The sequence below is a fragment of the Chelonus insularis genome, unplaced genomic scaffold, assembly GCF_013357705.1.
Source record: "Chelonus insularis isolate UGA/USDA-ARS -01 unplaced genomic scaffold, ASM1335770v1 contig_381_pilon, whole genome shotgun sequence".
NCBI classification, from domain to species: domain Eukaryota; kingdom Metazoa; phylum Arthropoda; class Insecta; order Hymenoptera; family Braconidae; genus Chelonus; species Chelonus insularis.
In genome coordinates this window covers 102,799-120,361 of record NW_023276539.1, presented here as the reverse complement: position 1 = coordinate 120,361, position 17,563 = coordinate 102,799, and the positions used below count along the sequence as shown (strand labels likewise).

Genomic DNA, 17,563 nt, shown 5'->3' with positions numbered 1-17,563 from the left:
ATATTTTCTTAACATCACAAATTTTTTTAACTCAAAAATTATTTATTTATATCAATTAAGATTAAAGTGATGAAATATAGATAAAAATGTAATATTGTAAATCATATACATCATTTTAATTTTTATTACTGCATTTCAACAAATCTGGATGAATGTATTCTAACATTCAACATCGAAGTACATTATCATTCTGATGATGGTTTGAAAACGTTGTTAATTGAGTGAGAAAGCTCAGCACCTTTAAAACTAAAAAAATAAAATATTAAAATGATGATTAGGAAAAAAGTTTAAAATTTACCTGAGTATATGAAGCCATAGATAATTGAATGATATAACCAGTGATGAAAGTGAAAGGGCAATTGCTTCTGATCATCATTAACAGAAAAGATTTATGACTGTTATTAGATAATATACACCATTCCTTCTGCTTAGGTCAGGACTCTAAAAGATACATTTATACATTAATATGATAATTTACTATTATTTCTATCTATCATTATTACTACCATTATCTAAACTACTTTTTTATAGAATAGATTAGAGAACCTTTTAAATAACTTCACTGCCAGCATCACATTAAATAAAAGGTTGGTAAAGCATGTAAATAAGATATACAAATCTGGAAATGAAAGCAGGCTCATTGATTAATTCATTCAAATGATTATTTATTAACTTGTAATATGATGAAGTATTGTAATATGATGCTTGTCATGATCAGCAATACATTGGCCTCCAGTTGTTTCATATCAACAATCAAATTGGGGGATTGGATTCCATTCGAGATAATACTCAAATGATGAATTAGAATCTTGAATTGCACACAAATTTCAAGCATCAAGCTTGGCACTAGAGAATCATACCCATCGTTAATAACAGCTCCCAAAGTGATCTGATGAGTATATGCAATCCAATATCCAATCAAACATGATGTATCAAAAGGAAACCAAGAGTCCAACGGTAGAGAAGGTGTTGGCATGTTTGCATAAATTGATACTGATGTTGTTATCATTTTAGATCAATTCTAGACACGCACATAAAGCTGGATTTGTTCTGGAATTTTTTTTAGAAACAAATAATGAAAATAATTAATATTCAACTCTGACTAACTCATTGATACACCTAAATAAATTACACAACTCAAAAGCAGTTGTAACATTGTATTTCTATCATACGGGTTTTCTTCGATAATATTCTAATATAAAAGAAATTAAATTTTTACATTATGTCTCTTGAGTAATAAATAAATAATAAGATACAAGGCATTGTATAAATTGCTATTTTTTCATGAGGAAAATTCTTCCTATCTTATAGACTGTCACGCAATAATAATATCTCATGTTTTATTTTCTAATTTTTTTCTAGTCTTTCTAAGGAAAGAAAGAATTTGACTCTGTTATTAGTTTTGAATATTTAATACAAAAATTGCATTTTTATTTGTCTCCCTATCTTCCAGTTGACTGATGCTACATTTTATTTGTTTACGTTATTCTCAGGTATTCCGGTGGGAAACATACGCAAATATACAATTCACCATCATTTTACTTCTTCAATGCTAGAGAAAACAAGAAAAAATTTATGTTATTACTAGATGTGAATAATAATAATTATTTAACAAAAAGAAATAGTTATAATTTTTAAAAAAAATCTTTTTTTTTATTAATTGGACGGATTCAGTTACATTCTCACAGTCAACATTATTTTAAACTTAAAAATATTATAACTATAAAAAATACTTTTTTTAATCAGTAAAATTTCAAATGTCTACATATAAGTTATTGTACTGTGACAAAGTGGACAGGCATTAATATTAACAACATCTCTTTCAGTAGCCACATGATGTCGACAAACAGTGCAAATCCAAGCATTGCTAAGATCCATCAAGGGTCTTCCAGATGCAATGCAAGGTGGAAATCTTGTCGAACAATTGGGACAAGCTACACACCAGTCAGGTACCAGACTTTCACAGCTCACACATTCAGATTTATTATTTTTTGTATCCTTCGGTGTGTATTTCATGAAAATTTGTAAGGCAAGTTCTTCATATTCTTCTCTTTTAGATTCAGGAATTTTGTCTAAACCTTCTAGCTTGATGAAAGCTTTGGAGCATGTGGAAAAGGCTTGATTGGTAGCACTCGACAAAGCTAGAAGAGAATAAATGTCTTCAGGATCCAGTATGTCTTCATATTCTCTTAATCTTAGAGCAGTCTTCATAGCAGCATCAGTATCTTTATTATAAATTTGCCGGTTTGTTAATAATAAAAAGTGATAAGCTTCAGCACCTCTCCAAGCATTTTCAATCACTCTTGCATCTTCATTACTTTCTGTCAACCCCATTACAATATTGCTTCTTGCTCCTTTGATAACTGGAGTGCTATTGATATGATCTTCAATTAATAAAGCTGCTAAAACAAAAAGTTTTTTTACTCTTAATGGATTTAATTTAGCCTTTGCTTGTTCTTCAGCAAGACTTATTAGCAACTTTGCAGCTTGAAGGAAACAATTAGCACTTCTATATAACTCAATTGCTTGAAGCTTTTTACCATTAGTTAATAAATGATTGGCGTATTTATTTAGAAGATCATTGATTTGTGCCATCTTGTAAGTTTTAGCTAAATCCACTGCTTGATCCCAATGATTTAATCGAACACAGGTATCCACTGCTTGCTTGATATCTCCATATTTAATATAAGCTCCAACGGCTTGAGGACACATACCTACAGATGCTAGCATTTTTGCTACAGTCTTCAGAACTGGTGATTTATCAGGTAATTGATCAACTGTATGTGCGAGACGATCGTAGTCTTCAAGTTTATAATAACATTCAATTAATTTTTCCAAGTTTCTTCCTTTTTCATAATATTCTTTAGCACTCTCCCATTTCTGTCTTTCTGCAAAATGATCGCCTATCTTATTATATGCTTGTTCCATTTGTTTATCCGATCCTCCGATTCCCATTTTCATCAGCTGAATTACTCTAAAGTAATCTCCAAGTTTTTGTCGTAATGAAATTGCTAAATCTCTACGATCTAATTCTAAGTAAAGTTTCTCTGCTTCATCATAATTGCCTAGAAAAGCAGCAACTTCAGCTTTTTTTAACTGATCATTATGAATTGCTTGCAGTCTTTTAATAAACTGAATGCCCAGATAATCTGTACATCGAACCATAGCATTTTCAGCCATGTCGAGATCTCTCTCTTTTAAAGCTGACTCGGCTAATAATCGCCAGAGTCTTGGATGGGGGTTATCTTGAATGAAATCATGAGCTTCTTTTAGTCCAACTTTAGCTAACAATTCCTTAGTGTCTCTTAAAGACTTTACTTCAAGATCTACAATTAGATCTGGACGAGTATCGTCAGGTTTTTGAACCAAATCATCTAGGAGAACACATCTTATTTCAAGGTCAGCGAAAGAACAAATATATCCTGAACAAGAAATAGGTTCTTCAGGATCTACACCTCGGATCACGTACATCCGAGTCTTTTCCATGATTGCTATCAAAGTAGGATTATCTTCAGCCCAACACATTGCCCAAACATCCTTTCTTTCAAATTTAGAAATATTTTCTTGATCACTTCCCTGATTTCTGTATCCCTCTAGATCTAACATTGTCAGCACTCCTGAAAAATCAATGACAGAAGCTCGGGTTGAATTACAATTAATTGCAATATACTGAGGCTTTGATGATGTAGTATATCGGTTCGTTAAAGTTATTTGCGGTAATGAATATCTTTGAATCATCCCAGACTCTCTAGCTATTAAGAGGACTTTATCAGTAGCAGCAATAGAACTGATTGGATCCATGGTAGCCTTAGTATTCATTGGAGTTTCAAAACTTCTATCACGATCTAGGTCTTGAATAACCTCCGTAACTCCAGTTGGTGTGTCATCAACATGATAAAATTTATCTCTTCGCCCTCGCTGTTGATTAGTAGTAGTATTTCTAGGTGTTCTAAAACTCCAAACGAGAAAATTATTTTTCGATGCCACAATTACCAACATAGATGTCATTGCTATATAAAGTGGATCCAAATCCAAGTATTTGGTATCAACTGGCGTAGCAATTGAATTACAAACTAATAGAGCAAATTGTTCTCCCCGACCTTCTTCATTTCTGACAGCCAGAGTACAATGATCTCCAGAAGAAGTTATAGAAATCAATGATCTTACATTTCTTGTACAACACGTATTATTACTTGTGTTCCAAAAGATGATACTTACTCCATCTTTCATTATTCGCTCATTAGTAAAGACTACTGTATTACTGAAGTAAGTCCATTTGTATGAAGGTCGAATGTTAGCAAAATAAATATGAGAATCAACAGATAAAGCTACTCTTAGGGATCCTCCTTCCCACGAGCAACCTGTAACTTCTCTTCCAGGTACCTTTAATGTTTTTAGTTGCTCTCCGAAAGCAGAGTAGAACTGTATCATGTTAGAATCTTTAGCTTCTCCACTGATTATTGTTGATAAAATACCAGTAACTGCTAAAACAGAACCATAATTATTCCAACAGCACCAAGCATTGGTGATTCCAGTTTCTACAACTACAGGTTGATCATCACTGATATCTCTCATCAATAAAAGTCGTCCACTTTCATAGCAAACTGCTAAAGTAGGGCTGTCTAGCGCAGTATATCCGCATTTTCCGTTATACCAGTGCATCGCAACAATTGTTTGAGGGACACCTGTTGGCAAATTAATATTTAAATTCATTAAAAAGACTCCTTGATTATCATAAAGATGAACTGCTCCATTTTTTAAGCCAAATAATAACAGTTTTCCATCTGGAGACCATTGGACTCCACTTAAAGAAATGTTTTTTAATTCTTTTCCCCATATTCGATTTCCATCAACTGCTCCAACAATTACTGCACCATCTTCGTAAACTATACAGATTTTTTGACCATCCGTACTCCAAGCCATGCCTTTGACAACAGACTTATTACGGTTGTTTATCATTTCTTCATACCAAGAACCTTTGTAGAGCATCCAGACTATTATGACTCCACTTTGATCGCTAGATGTTAATTTTTGGTACTCTTCATTCCAGGTCACAACTTGGACATGACTACTGTGACCTTCTAGGGTCTGATTCATACTTAAATTGCTTGATGTTGCTGTGGCCCTATTTTTTCCACTGCTAACAGCATTAGTTGATGATGAGGTACCATCAACTTTGAGAACTTTTAAGAGCCCATCATCACCACCGACTGCGATAAATCCATGTTTCTGACTCCATGCTACACAGTTTAATCGATAATTGTTTGGTACTGCAATTTTCTTACTTAAGTAAACAAACATTTTTGATGCCTGATATTTTATATCGTAATATTGATTGATGTTTTTTATTATTTTGATAGAGTAATGACAAAGAGATATAAGATTGTAGGCAAAAATGATGCAAAGAACTCTCTGTATCACATTTTTACAGTTAGAAAGAGTATTGTTTATAAAAACTATTGATAAATGTCAGAATAGAGTAAAAAGCGCATGGCTACTGACAAGCAGATGTTTACTGTTTTGAATGCCATGTTGTCATGACGAAGAGAAGAGCTAAAGGCTGATGTTCATGAAATAAAGCAGAGTAAGAAATAATAAATAAAAACAAATAAGTGCTTTGAGAAATAAATACGAATGATAATAGTTAAAATAACTCGCTATTATGTAATTTCCTAATTCTGATTTATTATGTAATGCTTGAATGGTATGATAAATTTATAAGCTTGTTATTTCTTCAATTTTTTAGACTATCAAATGGTGATGATAAAGAAAATTATTCATGTTAGCTGATAAAATATATAAACATTTGATTAACTCGTAAAAATATCAGATACAATAAAAAATAATAATTTTTCTAAAATCAAATAGAATAGAAAAAAATATAAATCAGTGATTATTATTTGATGATCTTTATTCATTTTATACATTCCTATTCAATATAATCTTCTCTTTTTGTGTGTTTAAAGCCAACTTTATATTATTTTACATTAATGTGGCTTTCTTGATAACAGAATAGCACTAGTTTCTTTAATTATTATGATCATTTTTATCTAAAATATTTGCTCATATTTACATCAATTAGGCAATAAACAAATGCAACGCATTCTAGTTCAACAACGGATTTTTTTCTGTTTTGTTGAAGTTTTTTTAATTTTTATTACTACGCAATAGTGGCAGTTTTAATTTTTATACATTTTTTTAAAGTCGAATTGATTAAAAAGCTAATTATTCGATAACAGTAAATTTTAAATTAATTAAGAGTCAAAAAGTGATGTGATGTGCTGATAATTGAAATAATTATACAAATATTTGATCAATGATTGAAAAAATATGTGCAAAAATCGATCAATTATTAAAATCTTCATTCTACATAAAAAGTTTTGAATGTAATTTAGTTTCTATCTTCTACAAAAGAAACATTCATTAATCATTTTCATTATGATTGACAATCATAGTAATTAAGCGTCAGCATTTTTTATTATGCCTTATATAAGCCTTTCAGTCAACAGTTGAGATTCAACAATTTTACTTTATTTTTGCATTAAAAATTTTTTTTTATCATCAAATTGAACACGATGATGAAAATATCATCTTTTAGAATTCGCTTTCATGACTGAAAATTAATTTACTTTCTGTTGTACGATATAATTGCTCGAAATTATATTTCATCGCAAAAATATATAAAAAATATTGACAAATGTGCGCAATATTATTAACAATTGTACGTTTTTAAAGCAGGAAAAGCAGGCATTATGCTGCTTTGAAAGAAATATTAACACAAAAACTAAGGAAGAAATTTGTTCCAAGTAGAATATTTCAAAGAATTTGAACAAACCCGTGATATACTGCCATTAAGAGTAGAACTACTATAGTACAATGTTGGATGATAAATTTTAAAACTTTTTTACTGCTATTGATCACTTTCGCCTACGAAATATGAGTCTGCATCAATAATAACTTCTGTTTTAACATTTCAGCAAATAACATCTTTAGGAAAAGAGTCTGCTGAAAAATCCAGGCTTTTCTTCTTCTTTAATAGCCTTGAGAAAAATGCTATCAATGTCTTTAAACACTTGTTCGCTAGCTTTAGCGGCATTGACATAATTGTGAATGCCCTTGAGAGCATAATAATCAACAAGAGGTTGAGTTTGAGTATGATAAGTGGATAGACGTTTCTTCAATGTATCAGCAGTATCATCAGATCTTCTAGTCAGTGGTTCTCCGGTAACATCATCCTTCATGGGCACTTTAGGTGGAGCAAATTCTTCATGATAAGTCCTACCACTTGGAGTATGAATTAAACGACCAGTTATTCGTCGTACAAGAAGATTATCATCAATACCAAATTCTACAACAGCATCAAGTTTTTTTTGTCGCTTTTCCAACATCTCATCAAGCTTTTGAGCTTGAGGCACTGTCCTTGGAAAGCCATCGAGTAAAAAGCCACGTTTGCATTCCGGTTTACTTAAATTTTTGTCAATCATATTAACAACCAGGTCATCACTGACTAGTTTACCTTCATCCATGATTTTTTTTAGCTCAGAGCCAAGCTGAGAACCGGAATCAATTTCTGCTCTTAGCATGTCTCCAGTTGATAAATGGCAAATACAGTATCTTTCTTTGAATAGTGGAGCCTACATATGATAAAATATTATTGAAAGTCAATAAACTCAAAATAAAAAATGATTTAGTAATAGATGACATAGTTAAAAATAACTAGCGATTTAGAAACATATAAATTGGCTATTGATGCTCTCAATTAAAGATCATAGGTCAAAATACCTGTGTTCCCTTTCCACTGCCGGGTGGTCCAAGAAATATTGCATTTATTCCACGCCATGGTTTCTCCAGTTTCTCTTTTGGCATTGATTCCGTTGCTGGAGGCATGGCTTTTATTTTTTTTTTATACTTTTAATAGTAAACAAATAATCCCTTATAAAACTACAGAAAAAAACTCTTCTCTCGTCAATGCGGTCGTCCAACTGGTGTCGTGATCAGTCGTGATGATTGAACTGGTTGTGATAACTGACGAAAGCGACATCTCGAATAATTGTTAATTATTCGAGCGGGAAAATTAAAATATTTGTGTCACCATAATAATTTCATTAATGATTTAACTTTTTACAAATTTTCAAAATTAAATAATAATTAATTAACTTTATTTCCATATATAATAAACAATCTTAGATATTTTAATTGTTCATTAAACATATTATCATTTTTCATAAGAGAATTTGAAAACCGACGCCAAAATTCCCGCGTCACCTGACATAACCTCCATGGAAAGGAACCTAAAGCCAAGCTGTCATGTAAATGCAGCGCGTTGGGGTGGAAACCAATTCATGTGCTTGGCTTTCCATAGCTGTGTATAAGTGCAAGTACGAATGACGCCAGCTGACGCGCCTTTAATTGATAAAAAACGTTGAAGTGAGTCAATGAAATTCTTTACAACAAAGCTCCAAACAGTTTAAAATGTATTATTTTAATTTATCAATATCTACATATAAAAGTTGTTCATTCATATCAGTTAAAACTTTATCTGAATGAGCTGAGGTTATATTCAGTCTCGTGTTGATCTAAAATAATCAAAAATTCTATTCAAAAATTCTCATCGTTAATCATTGATAAATGGTAAATAAAGCCTATTCATCAGCAAAAATGTCTTACGAGGGAGTAGCTAACGTCGAAAGCTCAACTCCTGAAACACAAGTAAGTGAATCATATACAAGAAAAAATTATTCAATTCATGAATCATGACTTAGTATTTCTAAGTATTTTTTTTTATCAATTACTTTAAATTATTACAATTAAAACTATTATTATTAAGAAAGTGAAATTCTATTGTAGTTTTTAAAAATAATCATGAATGCATCTATTTTTATCCACATTGAGATTTATTTTTAATTTCGACAAAAAAAAAGTAAACAGAAGTAATTGTTTAAAAGTAATGAAAAAAATCTGTATTATATTTATAATTATTTCAAAAACAAATAATTTTCATTAAAAATATCAACTTGAATTAATTTCCTTTCTGATATATTTTATATTATCACATTCATCTTCAGTAATAGAAACCGTATCCCATACTATCCTAGGTATTATTTACCAAGATTAAATTACCAGAAATCATTCCTTTGAGTAATTGGGTCAGCATTTACTTCTCTATCTACAGATTAATTGCTCCAAAACTAATCTTTGATATCAATAGAAACATCCATTCTTTCAGATCATATTTTCAAACTGATTTATTTAGAAGAAATAATTGATTTTTATTCACAGAATGGAAGCAGTGATGGTAATATGTGCTTAGAACTGGCTCTAGAAGGCGAGCGTCTCTGTAAAGCAGGAGACTGTCGATCAGGAGTAGCATTTTTTCAAGCAGCTATTCAAGCCGGAACAAATGATCTCCGAACGCTCTCTGCAATTTATAGTCAGCTTGGAAATGCATATTTCTATCTTGGAGATTATGTAAAAGCAATGCAATACCACAAACATGATTTAACTCTCGCCAGGACTATGAATGATAAACTTGGAGAGGCTAAGTCAAGTGGAAATCTCGGTAATACTCTTAAAGTGATGGGAAAGTTTGATGAAGCGATGATTTGTTGTAAGAGACATTTGGAAATATCACGAGAGATTGGGGACAAGCAAAGTGAAGGACGAGCTTTGTATAATTTAGGAAACGTTTATCATGCTAAAGGAAAACAGGGTGGTAGAGGTAAGATAAATAGGGTAGATGATGAATTTATTGATGTCTTTATATCCAGTAATAAATATGAATTATGTAAGAAATATCTGGCTTGGAAAGAGTCAATTCTCAATGTATCTGATTGAAATTAATTCTAATAATCGAGTGAATTGTTTTACATAATAAAGTACAAATAGAAATATAGATTCAGTGGATATTTTTAGCTATACTGAATATTAATGCGAAATAGATATTTTTTCTTCTTTTGTAAAGTTTATTTATAAACTATAATTTATGACTTTTTTTTTCTTTTGAGAAGACCCTTATTGGATTTTCTTTGAGTCAACAATCTTTGATAAAAACATCAATTTCCTACTACAAATAATAAATAATGATGTCAACAATTCATTATTCTAAACTAAATCAATATGAACATGTTTAGGTCATCATGATCCGGGTGAATTTTCGGAAGACATAAAGCAATGTCTTCAACAAGCAGTCGGTTACTATGAAGAGAACCTCGCGTTAATGAGAGAGCTCGGTGATTCAGCAGCTCAAGGAAGAGCTTGTGGAAACTTGGGTAATACGTTTTACTTGTTAGGAGAATTTCAGAAGGCTATCTACTATCACAACGAAAGACTGAAAATAGCTCGAGAGTTTGGAGATAAAGCTGCAGAAAGGCGAGCTAACAGCAATCTGGGCAACTCTCACATATTCTTAGGAGAGTTTGAAAAGGCGGCAGCTCATTATAAACGTACTTTAGTACTGGCACAAGAGCTTGGAGATCGGGCGGTTGAAGCACAAGCTTGTTACTCGCTTGGAAACACGTACACATTACTACGTGATTATCCTACGGCCATTGAATATCACTTACGTCATCTCGCGATTGCTCAGCAACTGATGGATCGTGTGGGCGAAGGACGAGCTTGTTGGTCATTGGGCAACGCTTATTCGGCTATGGGTAATCATGAAAAAGCTTTGCACTTTGCTACATTGCATTTAAATATTTCGAAAGAACTTGATGACCCTATGGGCCAGGCCACCGCTCAAATGAATGTTGGAGATCTTCAAAAAATTCTCGGAATGGAAAATAATGAGAAAGAAAATGATAAAGGGAGCAATAATAATCCAAATATTAATAATCCTGTTCACACTACCCCTTCACCTGGAAGGTATCGATTAAGAAGACAAAGCATGGATAACTTGGATTTAATCAAGGTATTTTTTAAAATTATAATTATAAATAATTTGTTTAAAATTTTTGTGTCAAATAGATAATTTGAGTAAATTATTGCTATAAATAGAAGATACTAAAATTTTCCAATGTATACTATTTTTAGCTAACACCAGATGCTAAACAGAAGGATAATCCACCACCGACTCGAACTGTCATAGCGCCACAGCCTTCACAAGAAGAGGAGGAAGAAAATTTCTTTGAACTCTTATCGAGATGTCAATCAGGAAGAATGGATGATCAAAGATGTGTATTGAATACTAATAAGAAACCACGAGTCAAAGCACCTGCTCCCGAAAAAGAAAAGTAATTATCAGCTCTATTATAATTTTTAGGTTTTCTAATAATTTCCGCTTCCTATATTATACTTGAAATTTTAAGTGCATTGTTGTTTTAAGTTAATTATTAGGTTTGTAATATATATAATTAAATTTTTTAAAGGGACGGAGAAGATTTGTTGGAATTAATTGCTGGAATGCAAAGCAAACGGATGGATGAGCAAAGAGTAACGTTGCCATACTTGCCAGGATTAAACACAAATCCAAAAAATCCAGCTGGAATGAAAACTCCAGTAAGGACTCCTCAAGACGCTGATGATTCTTTTATAGACATGTTACTTCGTTGCCAAAGTTCAAGAATAGAAGATCAACGAAGTCCTCTACCTGCAGCAACTGCTCTTCAGGATGCTGAAGAAGAACCAAACCAAAGATCCAACGGAAATCTTCATTCAGCTACGACTGTGCCTGAAGAAGATTTATTCGCATTGATCCAAAAGTTACAGGCGGAGAGAATGGAAGACCAGAGAGCTTCTGGACCTAAGTAAAATTATTCTAAGCTATTATTTAGAATAGAAAAGACAAGAAAGAAAGAATGAACGAAACTTTTGAAATCCTTTATGCAATAATTTTACTTTTCTTTTGTTATGATATAAAATTTATCATTAATCCAGAGTATTTCAGTGCCAAGAAATTCTCAAATTAGTTATATATATTTTGTAAGATAATATCTTTTTTAAAATCCAAATTGATTTGGCAAATGAATTTTTACATTAATTTGTAGATTATTCTAATTTTTTTATCTTTAAAAAAATTGAACTGAACTTGAAAGAAAAGTAATGACAAAAAATTTCTGGGGACAGAAACTATATTTATCATTTATTTGCCAATTTAATATTGAATAACAGGGTACGATAAAATTCTGATATTCCAATTCGTGCCACTGCCAGACTTCAAGTAAATTTTATTGCAAAGTAAAGACAAACTATTGTATTTATTTTATAAATATAAATCATTTGATTCTTTTTTAGAACTTTATTTAGAATGTCTAGGATTGCTCAAAATTATTTTGAAGGTGCTTCAAAGTAAGCGATAAATTGGAAACTCAAAACTATTTAGATAAAACAAAAATACTATTAGCAATTGTATTAATATCTTTTACAACATTTTAAGCAATTTTTTTAAATGTTCTACAATACGCGTTATTTATTCAAATCCATCCATTTCATGGTAAACAATTTTCATCTCTTGAACAAATATATCTTTCCATGTTGACAATGCCTATAAACAAGATATATCAATTATATCGTTAAAATTATCAACACTCTTGACTTGAATAGATAAAAGCTAAAATTAAATGACTAAAAAAGTAATAATAACTGTTATTATTACAATCTTAAAATTACAGCTATATATTATCATTATAAATAATGAATAAAATACAAAAATCAAATAAGAAAAGATGAAATATCTTTAATGAATTATATACAATTTCTATATCTATAAAAAAATGACGCTTAAATATTGACTTTACTCATTACATTATCATAAAAGTAAAGAATTATTATCTTCAGTAGAGTATTTTTTTATTATTCTGTATAATAAGGCCTGTAATTCTATTACTCTTAAAATGAAGCATATTTTTATGACGAATTTTATAGTACATATATTTTTTATTCTCAAACTGATTATTTTTTGTAATAATAATCAATTAATTAATCATTGATAGTTACTTTAACAAAGCAATTTTTAAAATCTCATTTTTAAATATTTTTGCTCGTTGTTAATCCATTTCTGTACAAACAATGAGTTTAGTATTATTAATGAAAATAAATTGATTAATAATAAAAGTAGATTCCTGAAATGTTTATATCTTTATTGATTTATTAATATATAAATCCATTAATTTTCTGATGTTTTGACTTTGTTGTGTAATTTTATTAAACAATTGAATGATTCATTTATCAGTATCATTTAGAATTAAGAAAAAATGTCGACAAAAGCTAGAAAATCTTCAAAAATAAATTCTTCCATGTCTAATTCTAAATTGTGGCCTGAATGGTCAGATGATAAAATAAATACAGAAAAATGGAATATTCCGAAAGGTGCAAAAATTGTATTGAATATTACACATCTCTAAATAAATTATTCTCAACGAGAATGTAAATATAAATTTATGCTTTATGCATTAAAGGGAGTGCTAATGAATTTTTTGAAGATCCACATGCTCCAATTTTGCCTCCATCTTTAAAGCCTTACTCCTGGAAACGACCTCATCTAATAAATAATGCTGAACCTGTGCTCTATATATCGTCATCAAAACTTCCTGATTTTTTTATAAATAATCAACATATTTTTCATTGCCAGGTAAGACTTGATAAAAATTTAAGAAATAATGTATGCCATTGATAACATTTATTTTTAGTTCATTAAATGGTTTATTTCTTCATTAACAACCTTGCACTATCATGGAAGAGAAGGATTAAGAATAACAGAGAGTCCTAATTTTGTATGGAAATTAAAAAATAAACCGTGGAAAGGATGGTATCATATCTATTCGCTAAATAAAGTAGAAAGAAAATCACAGCACAATCCATTAATTAATCCTTATGGTATGTTTTAATTTAAAAATATTAATAACATCATTTAAATAATTTTACGAATTAAACTGTCATCAGGGAAATATATTGTGAGACTATTTTTCGGTGGAACTTGGAGAAGTATTGAGGTAGACGATTTAATCCCTCTCGACAAAGAAGATAATCCTCTCCTCCCTCGTACAGAAAATAATCAAGAGCTTTGGCCGATAATCTTGGCGAAAGCCATGTTGAAAGTCATTTCTACAGCATGGAAACCATATGAAGATATAGATAAACAAGAAATGGATGAACCCATAAATATTAATTTAATTTATTTGTTGACTGGGTGGACATGTTTACCTTTAGATATTTCTCATTTATATCCAAATGATCGATGGGAGTTATTATCGAAATATGTAGCAAAATTTACAGATTCAGATATTCTAAAAGACAATATTTCAATAGAGAAAAATGATAAAACATCAAGAGCCTCTGTAGAAGATAATAATGAAGGTAAAAAACATCGTAGGAAATCAAAGGGTAGTACAGCAAGTATTGAAACATTGAAAAAAAAGAAAAAAGATGAAAGAATAAATGATACTGATGTTTTAATATTACTGTTATTTAAAAGTATTGAAAAAAACATCGAAGATAATAGTATTCTTTCTGATTATCCTATTCATGCTGAACTTGTTAGTGATATTTCTTTGGATCCTACTCAAGTAAGCTTTGTTTTAATTAATTAATTATCTATTGATAAACAAACCTTAACATTATTTAATCAATTTTAAGATAAAGTCACCATTAGAAAATTGGAAACGCCATCGATGGTTTTGTTGGGCCTCACAGCAAGGAATTATGAACCCTATTGATTATACTACTCCAACTCGTCTCGTGCTTTTATTCACCCCATTTTTATATCATCATCAGAGCCAATCTTCTTTGCAAGATGATGAAAACAACTCAAATCAATTTTTTACATGGTTTGATTTCAATGAACTTTCAAAATATTCCATGGAGATAAGTTTCCTGTTTAAAAGTAAGAAATTTAAATATTCTATGAACATATCAGATGCTATTGAAGCTGATTACCTTCATCATAACGATGATAAGAAGTCTTTTAAAAATTATTATCAATATTTCCATCAACCTGTCGGTTCAAATCATCAATACAAAAGCTCTAGAAATGCACCTTTGTATTTTCTAATTGATTCATTAGAATCTAAATGTATTGTTTTTAATTTTAATATTATCCCTGACATGAAGGAGACGTCAGTATTAATTGTTGAAAAGCATTGTTGGTTTAAAAGAAGTTTAGACGAAAAACCACTGTTGAAAATCAAAACAATTATGTCTTCTTCAAAGATTCTTTCTCTAAGCTCTGGAAGGCATTTATTACGAATATTTATTCAATCTCCAAATTCTTATCATTTAACTATTCAATCTGACACTATTTTTGAAGTTGGAAATCGTGAAGAAATTCAAGAATTGATGACATCAGAATCAGAAACATCTAAAATATTTACTGAAAAAATTAAACAATGCTTAATATCAGCATTTGGTGCATTTGGATCAGATAAATATCGAGAAAATTTAAAAGCTTATTATCAGAGTTATCTTCCAGAACATAAAGTATCAGAAAATAGTGATGAATCATACGCATTAGATAAAAAAGTATCCATAAAAATTCACCAATTATTTAAGCAAGCTTTAATTAATTTTCTGAAAAGACAATTCTTAGGGGATGATTTAGAGAGTATTTTACAATCTCTAAGAATTTTTTTTATCGATCCAACTATTGGAAGAAATAATTTATATGTATCTGAAGGAACAATAGACGATGATCAACGTAATTCATTTCAAATTCCTTCTATAGAAGATATTTACAAAACAATAAGTAATGAAGAAGGTTTTTCTACCAATTCGATCAATAATATGGCTGAAATTAAAGCAGCTATAACTATTCAATCATTTTGGAGGATGTTTAGAGTGAAATTTTACTGGAAGATTCATACATTAGACTCTAATGAAGAAAAAAGGAAAGAAATAAAAAATTTTTTAGAATTAATCAGTATAATGCTAAATAAAGGTTTAATTTTTGATCTTGTGCGAGATTTTCTCAGAAAAGATCATGAACTAAATTGTTTCTACCCCATTATAAATGATTTTCCTTACATACTCAATATCACTAAAATAAAAGGAAAGGTTTCAAGTTTCAGTGATAAATTATTACCAATTTTTTGTTTGATTGTAAATGTACCAGAAAATTCAACTGTTTTCACATCGTTAGATCTCTTTATTGATCTTCCAGTCCATTACCTTCGTGTTTTCAACAATGATACTTGCCGGGAAGTCCAAAGAAATATCAACAAAGTTCTTCCATACCATTATTCGAAAAATCACAAGGGTTACACCATTTTCAGTTACGGATGGGTAACTTCTCATGATAATGGTGAAGATAATCATACTAGTGTCAAAAAAAGGAAAAGTCTTATTTCCCAAAAGAAACAGCTTGAGTGGACTTTGCATATTGTATCAATAAAAGGAGATCCTGAGTTTATTTTTGTTAACAGCAATGGTAGAAATCAATCAATTCCATCCGTAATTGATGTGCTAGATCTAAAAATAAGAGAAATATCAAACAATTATGTACCGAATATTTTAAATAAAATATTTAGAGTTGCTGTTAAGACCTCAGGAAGTTGTTCGATAGCTTTAAGAATAATTCTAAATTATGAAAAAGTATCTATGAAGATTAAATTGTTAAATTCAGAAGATAAATTATTGCGAGAGTTTTCTGCACAATCTGGAGTGATTATCCCAGTAGTTTATTTAGAAAAGAGTGGTTTGTTTTATATTGAGGCCTTGGTGATGAAAAATTCTTGGCCATTGACTAAGAAGGAATGGAACACTGTTTTGGATATTAAAGAAAAAAAATCCTATCGATATAGAAGCTTGAAAAAGAGTCATGATACAGCTGGTAAATCAACGAAAAGAAATGATCAAGGCAAAGTAGTGAAGACTGATGATAAAAAAAATATTTTAGAGGCTCCTTATTGGACTCTTCAAGCTATAATAAATGAAAATGATGTTTTAGAAGTTTTTGAAGATACTAGTAAAGAATTGAAGATTAATGAATTAAAAGAATCATGGTTTGCTGGTGATCCTACGCGATTGGAAAAAGGCAAAGCCATCAGAGAAGCATTTTTAGAAAAATTTGGTTTGAAAAATAAAGATGAGTCGATGATACTTGTTGACTTGTTAGATGAACAAGTTCGAACATTAAAGCCATATTAACAACACATTAAAAATAATAGCATTTTTATCAATATACCAAAACTTACCTTTCAGTAGCCATTTTGAGTTTTGTTCACAATATTTCTCTTTTGTGATAACTTGTTTGCTTATTGTTGATTTGACAAATTGATAAATTCGTTAATCAATTGAAAGATGAAGTCAAATTAAAGACAATGTAATTAAAAATACTACACATATCTATTATATGTATAAATAAACCTTGTCACGGGACTGAATTCTGTGAAGTAATTCGGAGTGTTTATTCCACGAAACAAGAATATTTCACGCACTTGATTTCATCTCGTTTCACTTTTTTAAAAAAACTATTTATAAACTTTTTCTCCAAGCATGATTTTTCATGCGCTTTTTGTTTGTTTGATCAAAAATCAATCGTTTCACGTGCAATCAATTACAATTACTTTCATATCAATACTGAACATGTATTCAGTCAAAATTGCGGGAAAGATACGCTTTATAAAAAAAAATATTT

At 30.3% G+C, this 17,563-nt stretch overlaps 4 protein-coding genes across 4 annotated transcripts; 2 read left to right on the top strand and 2 right to left on the bottom strand.

Moving 5' to 3' along the window:
* Positions 1-1,645: 1,645 nt before the first annotated feature.
* On the bottom strand, positions 1,646-5,638 carry Oseg4 (intraflagellar transport protein Oseg4). The gene has a single exon (XM_035084044.1). The coding sequence runs from the start codon at positions 5,299-5,301 to the stop codon at positions 1,762-1,764; it is 3,540 nt and encodes a 1,179-aa protein (XP_034939935.1). The 5' UTR covers positions 5,302-5,638; the 3' UTR covers positions 1,646-1,761.
* An 864-nt stretch (positions 5,639-6,502) lies between these two features.
* Positions 6,503-8,022, bottom strand: Ak2 (Adenylate kinase 2). Its single transcript, XM_035084049.1, has 2 exons — positions 7,783-8,022; positions 6,503-7,634 (listed from the first exon to the last, which is right to left on the bottom strand). Exons 1-2 carry the CDS (start codon positions 7,885-7,887, stop codon positions 6,990-6,992), a joined length of 750 nt encoding a protein of 249 aa, XP_034939940.1. The 5' UTR covers positions 7,888-8,022; the 3' UTR covers positions 6,503-6,989.
* A 317-nt stretch (positions 8,023-8,339) lies between these two features.
* Positions 8,340-12,704, top strand: pins (G-protein-signaling modulator pins). Its single transcript, XM_035084045.1, has 5 exons — positions 8,340-8,709; positions 9,280-9,718; positions 10,131-10,906; positions 11,029-11,228; positions 11,364-12,704. The coding sequence occupies exons 1-5, from the start codon at positions 8,629-8,631 to the stop codon at positions 11,743-11,745; spliced, it is 1,878 nt and encodes a 625-aa protein (XP_034939936.1). The 5' UTR covers positions 8,340-8,628; the 3' UTR covers positions 11,746-12,704.
* Positions 12,705-13,103: 399 nt separating this feature from the next.
* LOC118067366 (androglobin-like) lies at positions 13,104-17,073 on the top strand. The gene is made up of 6 exons (XM_035084043.1): positions 13,104-13,302; positions 13,392-13,564; positions 13,623-13,809; positions 13,876-14,328; positions 14,428-14,498; positions 14,569-17,073. Exons 1-6 carry the CDS (start codon positions 13,188-13,190, stop codon positions 17,071-17,073), a joined length of 3,504 nt encoding a protein of 1,167 aa, XP_034939934.1. The 5' UTR covers positions 13,104-13,187.
* Positions 17,074-17,563: the final 490 nt, after the last annotated feature.